This window comes from Netta rufina, assembly GCF_964035555.1.
Source record: "Netta rufina genome assembly, chromosome: 7".
Lineage (NCBI taxonomy): Eukaryota > Metazoa > Chordata > Aves > Anseriformes > Anatidae > Netta > Netta rufina.
In genome coordinates this window covers 16990093-17012748 of record NC_140130.1, presented here as the reverse complement: position 1 = coordinate 17012748, position 22656 = coordinate 16990093, and the positions used below count along the sequence as shown (strand labels likewise).

Sequence of the window (22656 nt, the reverse complement as noted above, 5' to 3'; positions counted from 1 at the left end):
AATGAACAACTATTTCTAACCCATACACTAGCACAGCTAGGATTTAGTCATAACTGCTTCCTACCTGAGGATGCATAAGCTAGTATTAATACTAAGGGTAGCATTAGTGAAATGTGTTTGCTGTTCAGTGATGTGTTATTTAGAGACTTGCTTTGCAGAGGTGTGACTGCTTTATTTAGCCCACTTCCAGAAGGTAAAAGCAATGCCAAGTTTTGCACTTCCTGCCATAGAAGAGCCCGATTCTCATTTATTTTTTTTTGGCTCCCAAAGTACTGAGAATATAGTTGATGAAAGCAAACGCAGTATCTTCTTGGCACGACCTTGCCTTTCTTATGCCAACAGTCAAGAACAGTTTTCATGCTTGCTACTCACCTGAACTGTGCAGGTACCCCCCAGCTGCTCAAAGCAGTTGAACGTTTGTGCCCTCAATGTCTGTAAGCTGGGACACACTTTCTGGTGTTTCAGAAAGCAGCCTTCTTTTCCAGAGGTGGAGGAGATACACAAGTAAATGTGGTAATGGTAATGTAAGGGTGCTTGGACAGTGGAGGGGATGACTGAGGCTAACAGCTTTATAATGTTTTGGATGAAGTAATGTCCTCTTGGTTGGCCATTAGAGGGGGAAAAAAATATTTTAAAACATAGTTGATAAAGACAAATTCTTGATGCATAGGCGTGTCCTGGCGACTTGGAAGCAGTGCTCCTTGTCACATGCTGCACCCTAATACATACAACTATTGTTCCTCCTCTTGGAAGTGTGTGGGAGATGTCTGCGTTGTCTGAGACCAAATGCAGGGGCTGGAAAGCTGGCGTCTCTGCTTGCCTGCTCCTACATGCAGATTTTGTATGTCTACATGCAGATTTTTATTTTTAGCTGATGAGCAGCTCATATTCTTATCTGGAAGCTGGGCAGAGAGAGAAACTGCTGGTGGCTTTTCCAGGTGATAACATAAGAAAATGCATGTGGTGAATTTATCTCATGCATTAGATTCTCCTTAATGGCATTTCACCAGAACTTGAATAAATTAGCACATACCACCACTCAGGTATTTTTACTTACCTGCTTAGCAAACATGTTGCTTGAGCTGCCAAGCCCTCACCATGACAAGAATCTCTGTGCTTATCAGAATGCCATTAGCAAATGAAATTTAAATGTGCAAGCTGGAGCAACTGGCCATGCTGCTCCAGCTTGCATGTTGGTTGGGGGGGGGAATGACAATAAGAGGTCTGTCTTCATTATGCTGCTGGGCTTGATTATGCTCTAAGACTTTTGCAGCCCTTTTCTACCTGCAGGTTTCCAGTTCAATGTGCTGTGCCTAGGAGGGCCCTGCAAGCCAGCAGGGAGCAGCAGGGCACGAGGAGAAAGGGCGATGTGGCAGCAGCAGGGAGAGGCTGCAACCAAAAACCCAAGTAGTCTGCCAAAATGATAGACTGTGCCGGCCTGCACACCCATGGGAACCAGTCCCTCTCTGGGAGGATGCTAGCTCAGTTTCAAACTGCCCGACACTTCAAATTGGAATCTTTTACGTATTTCTTGCTTTATTTTTATACTTTTTGAGTAGGCGGCTCAGTGTTGCAGGCTTGACCCCACTTTGCCTATTTTTTTATTGTTGACAAACTCCAGATGCCAACTGCTAAACTCAAGAGGAATTTGGAAAGTCAGACTACAGTGAATGCTGCAGTTGCCAAATATTTTGGGCTGCATCATAAAAAATGAACGCATTCCTTTTTCCAATGAGCTGCAGCAGAGAGTGAGCAAAGTCCTCCCTGAGCAATGAATATAGACTGCCTTGGCCAGCCTGTTCCCATAGTAATAAATTGGATCAACACTGGTATCTGCATTAGAAACCTCCACTTCCAGAGCTGGCCCACAAACCTTTTGTAGTTCCCGGCTCGTGCGTCAGGCCCCGCACAATCAGTGTTTTCCCAGCAGCACCGCCAACCTTCGCCGCAGGAGCTCAGCTGGGTGATAAAGCATGCGGCCTGGGACAAAGCAGTGCTTGTTGTCTGTTTACAGCGAGGGGCTGGGGCTGGGGAAATGCCGGGCATGGCTCAGGCTCTCTGCAAGAGCCAGCTCGCAAGGTTAGCTGGAGCCAGCCGCTTTTTGCTGACGGGTGTTATACGGTGTGGAAAGATTTAGGGACTTTGCACAGCCTGCAGGGCACAGGCGGAGTGCTGGTGTCAGTGTGCAGTACAACAGAGGGAGCCCATGGCCAGCATTTTCGCCCCATGAGGCAAACATGCAGCCATGCGTGGTGTGTGGCCAGCAGCCCGCTGAGAAAGTGGGCAACAAGGAGTTTGCCCTGCTGGGGAAGCCACAGTTCCTTGCCAGGGCTAGGCCTGAGCATGAAGGTGTCAGAACCTTCAGTTTAATGTGCCCGTGGGACCTGAACTGAATACCTGGGACGTTCCCATACCTGTGAGCAGTACTTTGCAGTGAACATGTGGACTGTGTCCTGCTCAAGCCTGGCAACCAGCACTCAGGAAGGTGATGCTGTGACAGACCAGGCTCCTGCCCAGCCCGTCTGCACTGGCCAGTACAGCAGCAGAGAGACATCATTTCCCTGGGAAAAATGTGCAGTGGAAGGGAAGGTATTAACTGTGTAACAGCACTGAGGGAAGATGCCACCCAGGCAGGCCATAAATAAATAAATCACACCCTCACCCTGAAAATAAAGCTACCTGTGTTAGTATCAGGAGCCGTGTGTGTATGCACGTGCATGCACCAGCAGCACGGACAAGCCGGCCTATCCCCAGGGATGAGCCAGCTGAGGATGCCGGCCGAGCTATTCCGTCATTGCTCGCTCACCACTGCCCATAGAAGGAGCCTGAGGAGAGGAGCTAAATTTAGTTGGGTTTGTGAATTATTCCCATCCCCAACCCACCAAGAAAGCTGCACAGTTGATCTGGACAGTTGGAGCCAGAGCCTTAGTGGCAGGTCAGCCTTACCTAAGAAGAGGCTTGTGATGTTGTGGTGGTTTGTTTACTAATTTTTGGAAAGGCAGCATCCTGAATGTCTGGGGGTCTGGCAGCAGCTGGGCGACATGTGAGGCTATTGTGCCCCAATTCACCAATTCCCTCCCGCTGTTCCCCAGAGCAGGCACAGCCACGTGCTGGGCACCTCCATCGGGCACCCAGGAAGCCCAGTCCAGGAGAAAGTGGACACAGCCACCTGGTGGAGTCACCCCGTTTATTGAATGCAAACAGAAGGCAAATAACTGGGACATGGTGGGGCTGTGATCTGACATTGGCTTCCAATTTTCCTGTGCAATTGGCAGCACAAAGGAGGAGGAAAAAACATAAAAATCTGTGTATTAAAAAAAATGTGAAAGAGAAGATGAAAAGAATGTTGAATGATTAGTGACACCTCGCGTGAACAGACGGGAGGATTAATGTGGCAAGGAAATTCAAAGCCGTGCCTAGCATTCCTTATTGCAAACAAGATTCGGCAAGAGGGCAAGGGCGACACTTTCCAAGGAAGAGCAGCAGAGGAGAAACCATCCACGCCGGCCCCGCAGCAGCGCAGTTACTTGGGGAAGACGGTGACCACCTCGTAGCCCTCTGGGGGGACCACCCGCTCCCGCGCATGCTTCTCGCAGTAGATTTGGTCTTCCACGAAGAAGTGTCCTTTCTGCTTGAGGTTGGTGCCGCAGTCGCTGCACACGTAGCACTCGGGGTGACGCTGCTTGTCCCGGATCTTCACAAACACGCCTCTGGGGAAGGAACCGGCACCCTCAGCACCAGGCACACGCCAACGCTGTCCCCACCCCAGCCACCTCACACAGGCCTGATCCCCTCCAGGTCCAACAGGCAACCATCTTCCCAAATACACCCTACCAGCTTGAGCTGGTGCTGACAGATCAGTTATACCCAGCAGGGGAGCCCTGCTCTGGAAAGCATATCCTAGCCTAAATTTCCCTAATTTATTAAATTTCACAGGGCCAATCCTACCACCTGTGGCGGCATGAATCACGATGGTGATTCTGAAGGCAGCCCACTGGCTTTCAGAGGCCTGGGATGAAATGAGGGGAGCAGCTTGGCCATTGAGTGGGGAACAAAATCCATGTGGGTCGACAACCACTGGTTTCCAGAACAAACCCAGGAACAACTGCCAGCACCAACAGTGGGGACACTGCTAGCGACTGTGACGCCAAGGCAGGAGCACAGGGTGTCCAGCTCCTGGCCCCAGCCTCAGGTGCTGCCGCTCGGGAGCAGTGGTCCCACTCAGCATGGGCCAGTCTGACTGGAAACCCTCACAGCTTGACCCAACACTTAACAAGAGAAACTACATAGCAACTTGCTAGCTAGCAACAGCAGCAGCACAGGTTGCCAGGAGTATGATTTTGTTTCAGCAGCCACCTATATTTTCTGTAATTCATTAGTTTTTACAGCTATTCACAGGCCTGTCCTGTGCTTTCCCTCCAGATCCCCCTAGCTGACAGAGTAATTGTAGGATTTGTGTCAGATTCACATTTACAGCCTACAGATTGCCTCTGTAATGACTCTGCTGGTCCTTGGTGATGGAAGTGTGCGAGGACCACGCAGTTACAGCGCCCCGGGTCTCAGGAAGCAGTGTGACAGTCTGATCACACAGGAGAAATCTGAGTTTGTCCATGGCGGTGCAGGGGGCTCCCAGCACTCGGCTGCTGGAGCCTGCTGCTAAGCTAAGGGGGTTGCAGGGAACTGAAGGAGAAAATGAGTGAAGAAGAACTAGTGGTTGAGAAACTAGAGGGTTTATAAGACATGGGCTGTTCCCCTTGTGCTGTCACACAGTACAGAAGCTCTGTATTATCCTTGCTGTGCTACAAGACAGGCGTACCCTTACAAGGGCAACAAAAATTAATTTTGCCTCAGCACAGCAGAGATGTGCCGTCCTGCAGCAGAGCAGGGAGCAGAAGGCAGCTCTCCCAGTCCACATTGCCTCTGACTGCCAAGGCACAATGCTGCTGTATTGCTGGGAGCACCAAAACGTGAAAATCATTAAATACTGTCCCTGAAGGGAAAGGTCAGTTTGTTTCTGAGCACTGTATACAGGTTTCAGGTAGGAAGAGAAACACTGCAGCCACAACTGCACCGGGGGTTGTCTCACAGGGACTTGCTTTGATACAGATCTGTAGAGGGAAACCCAACTCCGCCTTGCTGCAGGGATTTGCAGGGTGAGCGCTACCAAAGCTGGTGAGAACCAACATGCCTGGGCCTGCTCCTGGGCACGCTGGAGGTGAGAGGTGAGGTGTGCGCAGGCACATGGGGTGCCCGGGACAGGGACAGGCTTACTTACACAATGCCAGATCCACACTTGTCGCACATGGGCAGCTTCTGGGCATTCCCAATCGATGAGGCCACCTTTGTGGTGGGGGCCTTGACGCTCCTAAATCCGGATGGTTTGGTGGGGTCTCCTGGGGGTGGAAGGAGAGTGCTTCAGAGCATGTGAGATGCGTGGCTGTAGGCTCTCCTCCCAAGCAGATACTCTGCTAGGGAGGGGTGAGGTCCTTCAACACCAGCTCTGAGGCAGGGATTCATGCATGGGAAGGAGGCAAGGCATTTAGGGTGTGTGAGGAGGAAGGAGAGAAGGGACACAGCTGAGCCTGGCCCTGGAAAACTGAGGGCCTGAGGTTGTGGGCAGTAAGATGAGCTTCTGCCCCGTCTCATCTTCAAAGCCCTTTGGACATCAGCTAATGTATCTTGCATGCACAGAGACACAAAGCAAAGCAAAGCCTCAGCTCCAGCCTCAGCAACACCAGAGCCTGCCTGCCATGTCCTGAGCACCCACTCAGGGTCAAGCTGATGGCCAGATTTGGGTTCAGAAAGTGGAGATGGGTGTCCTGGCAGACAAGGAGGCCTGTCAAAGCCTTTTTCCACTCTGCTGTCTGCTGTAGGATGGAGCTGACTCCCCCACAACTCCTGGAGGATTTGTTTAACGAACCCCTTGTTGTTGCAGGGACACAGGGTGTGTGGCATGCTCCAGGGATGGCACCTCCCTAGTGCAACCTCTCTGGGGCAGGGATGTTCTGCAGGACCTTCACAAGAGACATCTGCTGACCTGGGTGCCTACAGGCAGTGGATCCTAGATGCAGGATAGGAGGCAAGCCTTCAAACATCTGCAGTGTAAAAGCAGCCTCTTACAAAATGACACGATCGGTACAACTAGCCTTATCTGTATGACTTTTGCAAGAGGTTCAATACCAGGCAGGAAGGGAAGGAGGGCTGCAGAGGCTCCCACGACGTTTCACTGGGAACAGAGAAGGCTGATGGGCAGGCATGTGCCACCTCAGAGGGGAAGGCTGACAAAACCCCTCAGCCTAGCGCCAAGCCAACATCAAACTGCACCCGTTGTTAGTGGTGGAAAGGGATGAAGAATCCCACAGAAGCTCACCCTGGTGACCAGCAAGTTCTGGGACATGTTGCAGCCCAGGGCAGGGCCTCTGACAGATGAACTGAGGGGAAAATTTGGGGCACTACCCATCCCACATTCCTGTCACCAAGTCCAAGTACCACTGCATTGCCTTGTGCAGCCCCACACAGCACATTCCAGGCTGAGCTTACAGTCACTTCTGATGTGCCTCAGCATTTAGCCCAGGGTCTTGAAGGAGTTCAGTGCTGAGATGCTGCCCCAGAAGTGCAATGCCCTAATGGGGACAGGAGTCCACGGACCTTTCAAGCATGCCAGCAAGCACCTGGCACTCTTTACCGTCACTGCAGGTGACCCTTGCTGGGAAGGGCAGCAGCCCCATTTTCAGGCTCTACCCTATCACCCCTGCTTGTTCCCTCTGCTTCAAACAGCACTTTGTTCACACCAATAACACTGACAGCACATTTTTAAATCTCTCTGAGGGAATCAGCTTAATAAAATACCCACAGGAAATATAACCTGTTCCACCTTGCCAAACACCCTAAGCCTCAGCGTGCAGGCTCAAGTCTAAACAGCGAGCAGCCGCCGTGCCTCCACGCACCAGCGCCCACACGCAGACCCCAGGTCCTCCCAGCTGGTGCGGCTCAGCGCAGCCCACACCCCGGGGACCAGCCCCAGCTGGGGAGATGACAGCTCCCTGCTGCTGCACGCAAGCCATTGCCTGAAGACAGGCTCAGGGAAGCATCCCACAAGGGTGCTGTTTATCACCATGGATGTTATCAGTCAGCAGCAGTGGTGTTTGAGTCGGGGCGAGCGGCGCGGCTGGGGCACTGTCTCCTCTGGGGCTGTGTAACCCTGCTCTGCACAGGTGATTACAGCTCACTGTGGAGCAGTGCCCAAGCCTATCCCAGCCTGTGATCAGGCAGGCAAACCTCATGCCAGAGAATCCCAGTAATGCTGCAAATCTTCAAAGCCTGATAAAATAGAGAGGCTTTTGCTTCTTATCTTCTTCAGCACTACTAGGCACAGGGGAGGACCTCGGAGGCGTGAGAAGTCCTGGCTCCTCCAGTCCCTTCCTTGCAGGAGCTGAACTCTGAGGGGCGAGCTGCAAACACTCACAATTTAACAGATGCTTTCAGGTAGGTATTTTAATATCAGATTAAAGACTCCAAAATCCTGGTTTCTTTCTTCCTATAATTTCCTTACTTCCTTCATTTTGCTGTTCCCTTACAGATCACTCAGACCTAAGAGCACTTGGCTGAGCTGTTTTCCCTTCTGGTGAGTATCTCGGCACCAGGCTTTTGTTGGATGAAATTGAATGTTCCTCTGCCAAGCTAATAACACAACAGACAAAGTCTCAACTGGTCTAAAGGGGGAAAAAAGTCATTCTTTGCATTCTTTTCCTAATTATTTGTTTATTTTATTCTATTTAAGGGGAGAAGGGAGTATGATTTGGCTCCCACCTAAGTTAATCAGAGTTTTTATCTATGAGTCTATAGCCTTGAACTATACTAGTCCAGATGTCAGATCAAGAGTGCCAAGTAGCATGAAGTTTCAGAGGTTCAAAGCTGTGAACTGATTGCTGTAACTCAGTTTCCAAATTTTTACATTCAGCTGCAGAAGTCGATCTCTTTTTCTTGTTTAGAGGGATGGAGACCAGAAGCTCTAGGACTCACTAAATAGTGCTATCTCGTGGTACCTTTAGAAGTCTTGACTCTAAGATGTTCCTTAATCAGTGAATATTATCCTAGAGGGGCAAAACTTTAGAAAGTGTAGAAGGGTTTTTGTAACTTTTAGAATTCCTTCTTGACAAATAAACATTGCAGGGGTTTATTTCTTTAGCACTCAGTCAATGAATGAGCAACAATAATAGGCCCACAGACGCTGAAAAGAACCAAGGAAAATAAATTTAAAAGAGTAAAGTTAGTGAAAGGGTCTGTAGGTTGTTTTTTTTGGAAACCATCTACACATGTTATCTTGAAGAAGCAACAGCTGAGAAAGGAGAACAAAGTTTCAGGTGTTACTCTGAGACACTGTATACAGCTGAAGAAATGTCAAAAGGGAAGAGCACACCCAGGTTAGGTGTGCAGCAAGGGCTTACCTTTCTCTTCTGACTCCAAAATCTCTTGCAGCACCAGGAAAGAAGCCGATTGCCTGGGTGGCTCGTGCGACTCTTGGTTCTCCTGGAGCATCTTGTAAACCTCAGATTCTCTGTCTACGACGATACTGCCCGGGGGCTGGTTGTGCTGATCTAAACTGAGGATGAAACAGAGTACAGGCTTGTTAAATGGCTGAAAACTAAAGCCAGCTCCTCCAGCAAAACCATCACGATGCATCATATGACTGAGAAATGAACGTGCAAAATGAAGGCAGAACAGGACACCATGAGACACGGAGGTGCTGGACGTGCTTGCACAAGACAGCTGCAGCCCCGGTGGGATTGAGGCACTGGGCCACCTGCACGCCCCACTGTCAGTGGGTCCTCACCCACCGCCCCCAGCCAGCCTCTATATTTTCCCCCAGCTTCACAACTGCTGTGTGCTCCAGAAACTAAACCTTCCTGTCCAGGAACCAGGAAAATAAAGAACGAATGTGCCGGGATGGGAATCCCACATGGTAGCTGTGTCATTACTACACGGTCCCCACATGCACAAACCACCTGAGATTGCTACCTTAAGCTGCTGTGATTTTCAAATTCAGTATGCTTTATTCTGTCAAAAAAATATTTGCAGGTATACTCTGAATTGGTCCTGAAGGCCACCTTCACACAGTAACAGCTGTAGGATGCAGCTAAAAAGATCCTCTGATTGGAAAGAGTTCTCTGTGGTTTTCAAGTGGGCATTATTATTTCCGTTTTCTAGGTGGAAACCCATAATCACAGCCTATTAACTGGAGTTAATGAGCATGTCAAGAGCAAGGAGAGATTTCTGTCTGCTAAGACTAAGCCCACGTTTCAACTGCTTTCTGAGGCACTGCTGCTGCCACTCATGTCACGAGCGACTTGCATCCTAAGCCTAGAGTTTGCAGTGCTACTGCACAGGGTTGCTCCACACTGGAGCTGAAACTGTGGTCACTGTGCCACCAGCAGGGTCTTCAGGGGAAAAATATATATAAAGATGCCAGAGGCAATAGTTTGGATTTCTCCATGTCCAGTAGGTACAGGACAAACCATGGGATTGATCTGCAGGAGGATATTCAGAGTATCCCTTGGGAAAAGCTTTCCAGCAGACAAGACACCAAAATGCCATGGATTGCTGTGGACAGGTGAGCAAGCTCTGCACTGAAGAACTTAACAAAAGTCTGGACAAATATCTACTGTCTACTAGTTTAAATCAGTGGCTTAAATGGATGAAATGCTGGGGTAGGTCTTGTACTACGTGGCATGGGAGGTTCCTCCCATCCAAGTGTTCTGTGGATGGAATAAAACGTCTCTGGAAAAATGAGGTAAAAACTGACAAGTCTCCTCTGATGGCTCAATTACATAACACAGTCATATAAAAGTAAATGCTCTACTGGGTTTCACTATTCCTGCACCCTGTGATTGCTTGACATGTACATAAACATCCTGAAGTTCAGACTGAATTGAAGGGGGAAATCTTTTTCATGAGGAGGCGACTGCAGACTTTCCATGCCAATGTGCAATTGAGTCATCTGGGAGGTACTCTGCAGAATGAACTCTCCAAGCATCAGAGGTATAATCATTGCACATGCTATACAATGCTATTTCCATAAACAATTAGTTCATAAAGTGTTTCCATCTTCAGTAATTCTCACTGGAGCAGGAAGCACATTAGACTTGCAAGTAGTTGAACTCTTGAAACCTGAATCTTGTTTACTGAAGCGTCTCACCCGATATAAAATAATATTTCAATTACAAGGAAAATGGCCCAAGTTATCCCAAATGAATACATGCTCCATATTACATTCCTCTTACATAAACTGATATACTGCCTCTACTCTGTCTACCTACAAAAACATTGGACAAGAAGCCTGTCCTTACAGTGTGCATACCAAGAATGTTTCACAAACATGCATTCGAAAAGCAAAGGCTAAATCATCTTAACGAGCACAAGAGTCAAACAGAGCCATCACATTTCAACCATGCATTGTGATAGTGTGCAAAACATACAGATCAGCTCTCCCAGATAGATACACTTGCATGTACAAAACTTCAGAAAAGCTACATTAAAAAAAACTCAAACCCTAGAGCGTGAAACACCTCCACATGTCAGGGCAGAAGGCTGCACTACTTGAAGAAAATCTAAACAAAGCACATACGAGTACATCTTTAGAATGGGCAGGGATAAATGAATGTAGAGCATGCAGGATAACAAGTAGCCCTATGTCAGCAGACGCATGGTACCTGCTGTCACCCAGGCACTCCACCTGCAGCAAACACCACAAGCTGGCGTCCTTGCTCAAGCACAGGAGTACCCTGACACAGCAATTTTGCAGGGGACAGCTTCAGCCACCTTTACTGGACTTCAAACTCCAGCAACTGTTGCTGGATTTCACTGCTTCTGCCCCAGGCAACTTGCAACACTGAAGGAATAATGCTGGATTACTGAGCTTTGAAAATTGGCAGGAAAATGGTAATAAAAGCCACAAAGACAGCCTTGTACAGCATCTTCAGGGAAGCACAGCATATTCATTACTAATGCGATTTTACTATTTTATGTTAGCACATTTTGTAAAGTTTACAGGGGTCTTAAAGCCAGGCTTCAGGAAGGTTTCGTACTTGCCTGTGCCACAAAAAAAACTGCTGATGCCTGGGGCTCCTTTGTTAGCAGGCATCAGCTCTCTGGCACAGCAAAAGACAGCCAGCAGTGTGCCAGCTCCTGGAGAGCTCAGCACTGACCACAGGCCTGAGCAGTGACTTGCTGCAAATAACTAGGCTGAGAAACAACGTGGGAGCAAATCCACAGCTTCCCATTATCACTTGGCTGCTGTCAAATGGCAAAGCCTGGCCATGGGTGCCCAGGGGCCACAGGGGACTGGGAGCAGCCAAGGAGCTATGAGTCAAACACACGGGATGAAGACATGCAGCTCCCTGGCCGTACAGCAGCAAGACACTCGGTAATGTACGGGGGAACTACTGAAGGTTCACCTCCTCTGAACAGTCCAGCTCTGGCTGGAGCCATCCCACAAGACGGCAGAGTGTGCCTTGTGCTTCATGTCTCAATACCAAAGTCCTCCCTGTAAAACCCCATGGGCTGTCATTTAGAGGCACGGTCCCAAACCGCCACAAAGAGCAACCACCAAAGAGCACCAAGGCCTTGTGGTGCTGAGGCTCTCCCCAGGTCCTGCAGCCTTCAGAGAACACCAAGCATCCTCTCATGGGCAAAAAGAGCCCCAAGAGCCTGGGTCATTCACACACCTGGTCCCACCTCGGCTGTGCTAAACTCTGGAGCATTATCAGCCAAAGAGGGAGACCTGTGGGCACCTGCATCACGCAGGAATGAAACACTCCTCACAGGCCAGTGCACACCTGTGGCACAGACAAAGAAAGGAAAGCCACAGCTCACTGTGCAGATGTGCAGCAGCACCCAGCAACAGCCCTTTTGGTCCAGGAGAATGACTAGCTTTCAGGATAAGATGCCCTGCACCCCCAAATCTGTCTGCTGCAAGCAACTCCTCCAGGAAAACCACCGAGCTCCCTGCTGCATGGAGTAACAGACACATGGGCAGGCTGAAATGATGTTTTGGTGCTCATCATGGCGCTGGACACAGACACGATGCAGAGAAAGCTCCCATGGTGTCATGCACTGCCCTTGGGAAGGCGAAATGTAACCGCTGGTTTCTTGTGACCACCAATGCTGTGAGCCACAGACGGGGACGAGGCACTCGTGGACACCAAGATGCGGATGAGTGGATGCGCTGCGCTGGCCGCAGAGGCAGCAGGCAGGTTACCTGGGGAAATCAGGGCTGACGGAGGAGATCTGCCCCTGCAGGGAATCCAGGATGTTGCTCTGCGAATAGAGCTGCAGGGGAGAATTGAACTGCACGTGCAGCACCTTCAGTCCTGGCACCTCCACCTCCACGGGGCTTTTGGGGCAGACCTGGGCCGCGTGCTTCAACTGCTCCGGCCCCACGCGGACCTGGCTGGAGGGGCTGTGCCTGCGCTGCGGCTCCATGCCGGGCGACTGCAGGGGGTTATAGACGGTGGCGAAGGGAGCCTGCTGCGCGCTCGTCGGCGATGGGCGGCTGCAGGCACGGGTGCCCACATGGGATGGGCAGTGCGAGTTGTGTTTGTTTGAGGTGTTTATTTTTTATGTGGTGGAATCGAGCGAAAGTGGCAGAGGAGGAAGAAAGGGAAAGAAGGAAGTAGTTAATGAAGAGCTAAACCAAATACACCAAGTGACATAAACAGAACACCACCTGTTGCTTGTGCCAGAGGGATACACCACTGAATATATCACTTTACATTAAAAACTTCTAGCTGATGCTGGGACACCAATCTCACACTCCAGGTGTGTCCACACACAAAGCAAAATGCAGCCACTCGACTTACAAAAGCAATGAAGACGGCAGCAGGGGTGAGCACGAATCCATGGTCCCACTATCTAGGCATGACACTTTCACTTCTGCTCCACCCAAAGCTGGCCTGGGGAGCCCACTGAGCAGCAATATCAAGTCCAATACCAAAATGGCCATGCTCAGTGGTATGGCTTTGTCCTGCCCTCCCCCTCTGCTCTGAGACCAAACCCTACAAGTTATTAGCCTCACTGACAAATTAATTGTCAAATAGTCTTGGCTTCCAGGGAGCACTCTCAACTGGAGGGGACTCTAGGCTAGTCCAGAGGTGGAATTTGACTGCCAAGTGGTCCCAGCAGGTTAACACAAAGCCAGATTTCCCTTGTCCCTGCTCTGCCTTGACTCAGCTCTTGAATGAGGCCACTGAGGTCTACCAGAAGCAAATGAGGAGTGAATACCCATTACCCTGTCCACCAGCTGCAGCACCATTGCTCTGCCCAGAAGAGCCCATGCTGCTAGCTGGGCAAGAAACTGGTTTCAGCCGAGAAAACTTTCCATGCTTGTATTAAACCACACTTTGTACCCTGCAAAAGCAGTGTCTCAAGTTACTTTTGTCTCCTTAGTCACAAGTGAGAAATTTAGTCAAATATCTCCAAAAGCAGGGATCTTGCAGCTTTTGTTTTAGAAGTAGCCAAAGTCATCCAGGCAGCTTGGTACTGCTATACAGAGACTTGGGGCAGTTCAGCAACACAACCAGAAAGATTTCAGAAAGCTCCTGGCTTCTGGTTTATAGCTTCTATTAAAGAAAAAAAAAAAAAAAGGAACCTTGGACTTCTGGGAAAAAGCCCTGGTCTTGGCAAAGCCTAGGTGCAACCACAAACCTTTCAAGGTTGGGACCATTTTCAGTCCCATACAGGTATAAAAGCTTAAACTACTTTTTAAAACTCGTGTGACAAACTGAGTTTGATAATAAAAATAGAAAGATCTGAGCCTGTCTGTGAACGCTGGGCCAGCCGGGAGCTGGGACGGACGGACGTGCTTCCTGCGCTAGCCGTACCCTTCCTGCCCCGCACTGCCCACACAGCCAAAACAAGACACCGAGTGTACAAAGCGCTCATAACAAGCTGTCAGGCACCTGTTCAGACCAGAGGGCTGGTATGTCATGCTGAACGCACGCGGAAACTGCGTCGGTCTCTGCTAAACAAAGAAACACAAGAACGTTAATTTCATTCCCGCACCGCACGAAACGCTCCCTGCTCCTCTGAGCCCTGCCCCTGGGTGCCACGTCTGCTGCTGCCTCTGTCCTGAAAGAGAGCTTTTCGGGTTAAACCTGGACCCTGCCAGCGAGCCTCCCCCAGGCCAGGCAGGGAGGGAGAGGTGAGGGCAATACTTACGGCTTGCTAGGCTCAGGGGCCCCGGGAGATGTCTTTGACTCCACGGCATTGTTGAAGGTCTGGATGTTTTCTGAGGAGTAGAGGCCCGCCGGGCTGTTGTACTGAGCAGTGATCACTTTGGGGGCAGAAGCCGTGGCAGCAGTGAAGGGGACCGCGCTCCGGTTGTGTGCGCTTCCTATGTGCCTTATTTCCTGCATGCAAAGGAGCAAAGGCACAAATCAGAGGTGCTCAGGCGTGCGGGTGGGACGTGGCGGGCAGCATGGTGCGAGCAGCTGCTGCAAGGCACGTGGTGTCACCTGCGGCTCACACCACCCCAGACCAGACCACCGAAGCTGGCGAGGGTCCTCCAGACACCAGCAGGGTCTCTGTCCCCTCCTGGTTAGTCAACATACCCTTCCTTGGACTGGCACTTAGGAGGTTTTGGAGGTGATGCACCAGGAATGCAAGAGCTCAGAAATATTGCCAGAGCAATTAGCTCCAGCTGTCACATGCTTGGGAGCTCTGCAAACCACAGACCCACCTTCTCACATGAGACTACAGATTGTAAGTATTCTTTGCAATTTCTGGAAGCAGGAATTCTATGGGAAAGTGGAGATGAGGGGCAGAAGGAGGAACACTCTTCAGTGGCAGCCTAAAAGAAGGGATTTGTCATGGCTACAAATGCTCTGGAGTATGTCTGTGCCTTCGTTGGAGACAGGAGTTCACAGCTGTCTTTCATGAACAACTTTGTTCTCTCTGGACAAGAAATTGCCACAGTAAAGGTGGGAAGATGATCCTTGTTAAACAAAGCATTGTCCAGAGGCAGTGACAGCTAAATGCCTTGACAAGACCAGAGACTTCTTTAGTACCAGAAATCACCCAGATGTTCTGGGTTTACAGCAAACCAGAGGCTTCCAAAGGCATTAGTGGATACTTTAGTGGCCAAATCCAAGTTAAATTAGACGTGACACGAGACTCTTCCAAATCGCTAACAAAAAGGGGAAATTTTGTAACCCCGGCTCTAGTTCAGAGTCTGGGAATTGCAGCCCTGGGGCAGAGCTAAGGACAGCCAGGTCTTGTTCCTCCTTGACCAAAGCAAGGTGAGCTTAATGGGGCCTCAAGAGAGGAGGCAGAAGAAAGTTCACAGCAGAAGCTGAAATAGCCAGGGCAAACAGATGGCACCAAAATGTGCATTTTGAAATGTTCCAGCCAGAGGCTGGGAATGGCTTCGTTACAGGGCTAACGCCCAATGGCACAGGATGAAACAGGGCCCTTCTCAGCATGCTGGGCTCCCAGCTTCCAGCCCTAATTACCACAACCGGTTTCCCTCCCACTCCATACACACACTGACTTCGACAGCCACGATGTGAGCCTTCGCTGCCCTTTGAACGTCTCACGGCACTTGTTTGATAGAGCTATAGTTACAGAATAAACGCTCGTTAGAAACAAGTATGACTAAATTCTCCTACAGATTTTCCTTTAAATCACTTATATGCCCCCAGATTTCCTTCTGCAGCTGGCTTGCCTTCCCAGACTTACAGCTGGGAGTCATCGTGCTCCATGGCACACATCATGTGCAGCACAGGACCCCTTACAGAAGAGCAGTGTAGGTCCAAACTCACTCATGAGTCACAAACCATTTGAAATCAGTAGGGCAGCTCGAGAAGTTCAGGTGTGGGGTGGCAGGACTGCTCTCCCACGGCTTTTTGGCCAACACAAATGGAAGTCAGCCACAAAACTTTCCCACACACCGAAGGAAGAAAGACCCTGGAGTAATTAGCTAATCTCTCTTTGTTACAATCTCATTCAAAGCACATAACAGGGCTCATAAAAATAGTCTTTCCCATGGCAGAAACTGTGGATATTAGCAAAAAATAATCATTACTTCAGCATGTAAATCACACCATGGGGAAAAGTATCAGTGCTCTTTTATCAGCATTAAGCGCACATGTTAGAACTCTATTCAGAGGCCACAAGCCGGAGAGAGGATATGCTGTGTGTATGAGCAGTTGGTTTAATGAAAGACAGAGGCAGGAGTTTTAGGACAAAGGGGTTATACTTTAGGTCACATAGGCTCAAAGTTTAAATCATGTCACAATCTGTATTATGGAAACGTTTAACTACTAACCAAGAATTACAGAAAGGGAAGTCATTTAGGGTATTTTTTTTTTTAAGGATCTGGTTTCCTAAGGAAGTAAGGCATCTCAATTACATGCTTTGTATGCATGTGGGCGTGTTTCCACCCCACCAAGGACTTCTGAATCTGTCAGCCAAGCCCAGATCACTGTGACAGAGTGACATAGGCCTCAAGGAACAGGCTGCCCAGGGAAGTGGTGGAGTCACCATCCCTGGAAGTCTTTAAAAGACGTTTAGATGTAGAGCTTAGGGATATGGTTTAGTGGGGACTATTAGCGTTAGGTCAGAGGTTGGACTCGATGATCTTGAGGTCTCTTCCAACCTAGAAATTCTGTGATTCTGTGAAGGATGGTTAAGCTCCTACAAGCGTTGAGAGAATAGGCAGCCAGATGGAGAAAAGAGACTGAAATCATGTTAGTGCCTTGACTCCACGAACTGCAAGTTGTGCTTGGGCACAGAAGCCACACTGGGGATTTTGGCCCACTTGTGGCCCACTGTTGTGTAATGGCAACCAAGTCCATAAATGAAGCTTCCAGAAGTGTCATCTGTAGCAGCACTCATGGATAAGGCCCACAGGAGACTTTAAGGCAGTTTAAAATAGCTTAAATACAGATAGCTGGGCTGAAGGTGGTGTCTGAAGATTAGGTTAGAAAAATCCCATCTCAGGAAGAATGTAGGTCTGTAACCTGAGAGCCTACAGACAATATCGCAAGAGCAATAACATTATAAAGGGCGTTTGGATAATCCAAATTCTCCAGTGCTTCCTGTCGTGCTGTGCTGCTTTTTCTGCTTGAGCTGTGGAAGGAATTTGCAAAGAACAAGTGCTTTCATGTACCAAAACCAAGATGAAAAGATAACTTCTTCTCACTGTCAAATATATTTACATAGTGATTTGCCAGACTTGCCAACCAGGCCCTGTGTTGGGCATTAGTTTTGTGAAAGCCCCAGCTCCTGAGATCATTTGTTTATGTGAGGATCTCTGATTTAACACTGGAAAAAAAAAAGTCAGAAATGTGGCACTCCCAAGCACCTGACCACCAGCAGGCAAGCAAAAAAAATGTTAGCACAAAACCACCGGGATGCTGCGTGTACTTGCGTGGGGGCAGTGCCAGATTTAGGCAGTTGAAATGTTTGGGGTCTGCAGCATCTCTGCAGCTGCAGATCTTCCAGAACCAACCCAAGAGGGGGAAAGAGGCATCATGTGCAGCATCCCCAGCGGGAGCACAGCCTACAAGAGCACAGCAAGCGATGCTCTGCTCGCGGAGGCGAGCCAGCAGTCAGACACATGGAAATGCAGGGCTTGACCTGCTCTTTCTTTCCCCATAGCACAGAGGAGTATGGCCAATACTTTCCTGAACTGTGTCTTCATGGTGGCTGGAGGGTGGCAGACCAGGGTAAAACCCACCAGCAACTGCACAGAAATCTCTGCCAGCAAGCTTCTGAATTTAGAGCAGTCCCGTCTTGCTTTCCTTTCAAAGTGACGTGGGCTTTCAAGGAGAAAAGAAGCCACACAACCAACGAGGTTCGTAGGACCCTGGTTCTAGTTCATATGCACAGGTCTCCTGCCGGATGGGATTTTGGGGCAGCCTATTCTGGGCAGGGAGCCACCAGCCACCTCGGTGCCAGCTGCGGGGACGGGGACAACGTCCCTGTGCCGGGGCAGGAAGCAGCTCAGCATTTCCTACCGCGCCGGCGTCATGAGGAATTATCTGGGAGAACAATGGCCCCTTCCTCCCGCTCGCACCAGGCCACGCTCGGGGACGCCCGAGCCTGTGAAATCCCCTCGGCTGTGCCTGCTCTGGTGGCATGGCTGGCTGCTTCCCCTGCCACTCATCTCAGATGCTGAATCATGACTGAAGGCCACTTGAGGCACTGCCTGAAGCTCCAGGTCATAGTGTCAGTGGAGCTCAAGGGACTCGCTCTGATTTTATGGTACAAATTGAGAAAAAAAAAAAAGCACCCAGCAAGTTCAGCAACAGCAGCTCTGCAGGCCCCAGAGCAGCGCAGCAAGCCGGCCAAGCTGTCGACCTCACCGGGCTGCAGAAACGGAGGCTTGGGGCAGACGATGCCAGCACGTGCGCCTCGAGAGCCACGCCAAGAGGAAACACGATTAAACGTTTCTCAGTCCAACTGTTTACTCAGCTCGAAGAAAATGGGCCCCTGACCAAACCTCAGCAAAGGAGAGCGCTCCAGTCATGCTCTGGGTGGGGAAGGAGAGCAGAGACCGGCAGCCAAACTGCCCAGCCCCGTCCTTGCCCTCGCAAGGCCGTGCAGGGAGTGAAAGCTGCATCGTGCCCATGGAGCACATCAGCAAAACACAGCAACACCTCTGCAGAGGACATCTTCACGGCAAGCTCTAGCTGATGCTGCATCCCACCAGCTGCAGCTGCAAGGAGAAATGCCTTCATTTTCACCTCTCCCTCTGTTATTGTTTGGGGTTTTTTCAGCTATGGAAAAAATCTTCTGCAATGCTTTGAAATCTGATTAGAAATTAGTAAGGGTCTGGGGCTTTGTTATTGTAGGGGGGTAAAACAACAAGGCTGGCTTCCCACATCCTCTCCCTCCGAGTCCCCAAAGCATTCCACATCCATGCGGTAACGCCTTTTAACCGAAAACAGCGGGTCACCATACTTTGTTACTTTATATACCTATTGCTTCATACATTGCCCACGCATGCAAGGCCTTATCAAAGGCCAGGCCAGCCACACACCCAGTTTCTATAGCCCCAGCCTTCCCAGTATCCAAGGAGATAAAATACACAAGGCGGAAACAATGACATCACTCGGCAAGGATGGCGATGAGGACGGGGACAGGGACAGGGCAGGCACTCTCTCAAGAAGCCTCGGGAGGACAGAAGCAGCTGTCTGTTCCTGCCATCCCACAAGTACCATGATTCACCTCCAGAACTCCCCTGGCTACGTCTGGATGTTATTTCTCTCTCTCTCTCTCTTTTTTTTTTTTTTAAAGAGCATTCTTGAGTTTAAAAGCCCGTATCTTTTGCGGTTAAAAAGAGGTGGTGTCAAACCGAGAGCTTTCAGCTTTTTTTGGAGACAGTCCTGGTGTTGACCACCCTCAAAACTGGTTTCTCTCAGCTCACTTCCTACATGAGCTCACCCAGAGCAAACAGAGACCTCGGCCCCATTGACCTCAGTGTCGTACAAACACAGGAAAAAGACAAATCTTCTCCCAGAGAGCCCGAATCTGGCACAGCCTGAGGGATAACAAATTTTATGGTTCATTTTACCAACGGGCAACACAGCCACGCACAGCAGCCCATGGCTCTGGAGCTTAATGCCCAGGCCAGGTTACCAGAGTGTGGCAGTTCCAAGTTATCCTCATCTCTGGCCAGTGCCACAAGAACTGAAATCACCTTATTCACCAGAATAAGTTGTTCTCCCTCATTTCAATCATTTTTATCAAAAAAGTTAAACAGAAGGGACAGGCAGACATTATTTTAATCTTTCCCACCACGGTGAGGAAAAGCTCTTGATGGGAAAATGACACTGAGTGATCGCCCTCATGATGTGGGTGAGAAGTGCAAGTGAAATAATTGAGTAAATATACGAAGAAGTCTCGTCATTTCCTTCCCCTGATGTAGCCATAGCCACATCCAAAACAAAGCTTGTTCAGCCCCTGAGCCATCACTACTGACAGGCTGCTGCACCTTTTGATGAGATGTGATTTTGTCATCACTCTTGCCTCGGTTTAAATTAATTTAGAAAGATAAAGATAATGGTAATGAAACAATAATAAGGCTGTAGCTCTTTCATTTGCAAAGATCAGCACAGACAATGAAGTCAGTCTTAGGATTCAGGACTTTGGGGAATGCATGGGAGGTTGTGGAATGTCTTTTTTTTTTTTTTTTCCAAAGGCCCTTAGAAGTATCTTGAAGTTGCATTCCAAGTAAGGGAAAATACTTCCACAGACAGACGCAGCATTTCACAAAGTATCAGCCTCTAACAGGACTACAGCAGTAAACAAAAAGCCTATTTCAAATAGTAAAACGTGTGGAAGCAGAGATCTTAATGTCTATTTAGTCATAGAGTTCTTGACAAACAAAAAAAATAATTTCTTTTGTAAGATCATTTACAAAGACTTAAGTTATTTAACTGCACAAATAAAATGGGAACAGGAAAAAAAGGTGGACAAATGCTGTGAGAAGTTTCAGTTTAGATGGTGAATTTTGGGAGCAACATCAAACAGAACCTCATTCTAAGAAAGTGGGGAACTTATTTGAATAATTGCAGCCTGATCTCTTCAGCAAAGGCTTTAAAACTCTTTTTTTTTTTTTTTTTTTTTTTGAGTCTGCAGTAACTCTATTTACATATATGATGATGTTTCTGCATGCAAAGGGCTGTGTGCGAAAACTATAAGAAACATCTTCAGAGGACCCTGGATCAGGCCATAAATGAACTACTTGGACTCAGTATGTCTTATTTTCTTTGGTAAGTGAATTAATAAGCGCTCTGTATAAGGCAGCTGCCAAGGAAAGCACATGGGTTGTTTTCACTGGCGAGGCAGCTAGAAAAAAAACTAAATAGCTCAGACAGCACTGCCTTCGAAGAGTCAGCTCCACTCACAACTTCTAACAGTTCTGTTGTGAAATGAGATCGGCACCTTTGTGGGGAAATTCCTACCAGTTTGCCACACTGGTATAGAGGCACAGCACCTTCTGCATGCTGCTGCTGCTTTGCAGCAAGCCTGGCTGAGGGCTCTGGGCATGCTGCAAAGATGCAGCCCCAGAGAAACGTGGCCAAGGGCTCACCACGGATCTGGCAGAAGTCAGCACGCTGCGCTGACATCATGCTGCGAGCAGACAGCCCTCGCCACTAAACCTTCCCTGCTGCAGTCAGCTACTGAAAAAGGAAATGGGTGCACATTAAAAAAAAAAAATGAGCACACCTTAACACTTGGTGGTGTTCATGCCACTTTCCCTTGGCACAGCAGACTAGGATGTTCAGGCACTGTGGAGCAGGAAGGGTAAATGGCAGCTTGTGGTTTGGAGACATGAGCCGAATAGCTCACACTGCTAAATTCCTCTGCTACAGTCCACACCCACGTGAAGGAAAGCCCCATGCTCCACGCACCAGCAAGAACCACTCATATAGGCCACCACAGATGACTTAACTGGCTTTGTTTTCAAAATAAAGGGAAGAAAGGCAAGAGTTCTATGAGAGCTTGACACCAGGTTTGATCTTGACACCAGGGTTGCTTTTACACCAGGAAATAAATTTCTCCTAGTATCAACCATAACAAGGGCTCAGAGCCTAATTTTCAGGCAACAGGTGGCTCCTAGTGCCAGACTAAAACAGGGGTCCCTGCTTAGACACAAGGTTTGTAACAGGAATCTTGCTACAGTCAGTTTCTCTCCAAATTCTCTGCTGAGGTCAGTTAAGGGTGGGTATCACAGATGCAGTCATATCACACTTGCAAGCTGGCAGCATCAGGGTATCTACATAGCAGCCAGAGCCAGAGCCAGGGGTAGGGCTAAGGCTAGGGTTTAACAGGAATGCACCCTGCAGCCAGGGCTATTGATGAATCCTGTGCCATCTGATCTTTGTGATGCCCTTTACTCGGACTTTAGGAAGCAAAGCATGACTTGCAAGCCAAAGACAAGAGTTAAGATTAGTTCCTCACACCCTTGTTTCTTCCAGAGTTGCAGCAGGCTCCCCCAGGCAGTCAAGGGCTGACTCATATGCAGCCAGCACTCTGAAGTGCCCCCGAGGACAGCTGACTAAAGAAGAACTATTGATTAGGGTTAAACATGCCAGAGTAAATGAGTTAAAGTAAGAGGTGATATCAGGGGATTAAAATAGCCTGTGTGTAATGTCTGACCAGTGGCAGATGTCTGTCCAGTGACCTAGGCTGGACTGGGGGAAAAGGGGGGTGGTGGTGGTGCAGTGGCTGGTGGCAGGGGGGCTGCGGCAGCAGGTGCCTTGCAGCAGGTAACTCAGCTTCGTGAGCCAAGTTAAGTTCCTCCTGGCATGTATAGTGCCCCATGTTTAATTCCAGGGTGGGAGAAAGGGCGAACATTTAGCTAAATTCTGGTTAATGCCTAGGTTAGGGTCTTGGTCCAGGGTGAGGTCTCCTGCTGAATCCTCTCCTGCTAAGAAGCTGCCTCCAGGCTGGAGGGGTCTAAGCAGGGACATCCACTGCCTCCTCCAGTACTCAGGGTCCCATCCAGCCCCGCACCATGGTAAGGACCTGCAAAAAGCTGTAGGAGAGGATGCTTTTACAGGGCTTTTTCTCACTTAGTTCTGCTGAGCACATTGAAATGAACACAGGTCCTTATCAGGTTGGTTGCCTAGGTTTAGATTTTTGGGCTCC

At 49.2% G+C, this 22656-nt stretch overlaps 1 protein-coding gene across 1 annotated transcript in view; it reads right to left on the bottom strand.

Moving 5' to 3' along the window:
- Positions 1-3191: 3191 nt before the first annotated feature.
- The window catches only part of PDLIM1 (PDZ and LIM domain 1), a 40457-nt gene continuing 20992 nt past the window's right edge, over positions 3192-22656 (bottom strand). Inside the window, exons 4-7 of the mRNA XM_084289954.1 lie at positions 14215-14405; positions 8448-8602; positions 5276-5393; positions 3192-3710 (exon numbers count right to left, since the gene is read on the bottom strand). Coding sequence (XP_084146080.1) covers positions 3524-3710; positions 5276-5393; positions 8448-8602; positions 14215-14405 — 651 coding nt within the window. The 3' untranslated portion in view covers positions 3192-3523. The remainder of the gene's footprint in view (positions 3711-5275; positions 5394-8447; positions 8603-14214; positions 14406-22656) is intronic.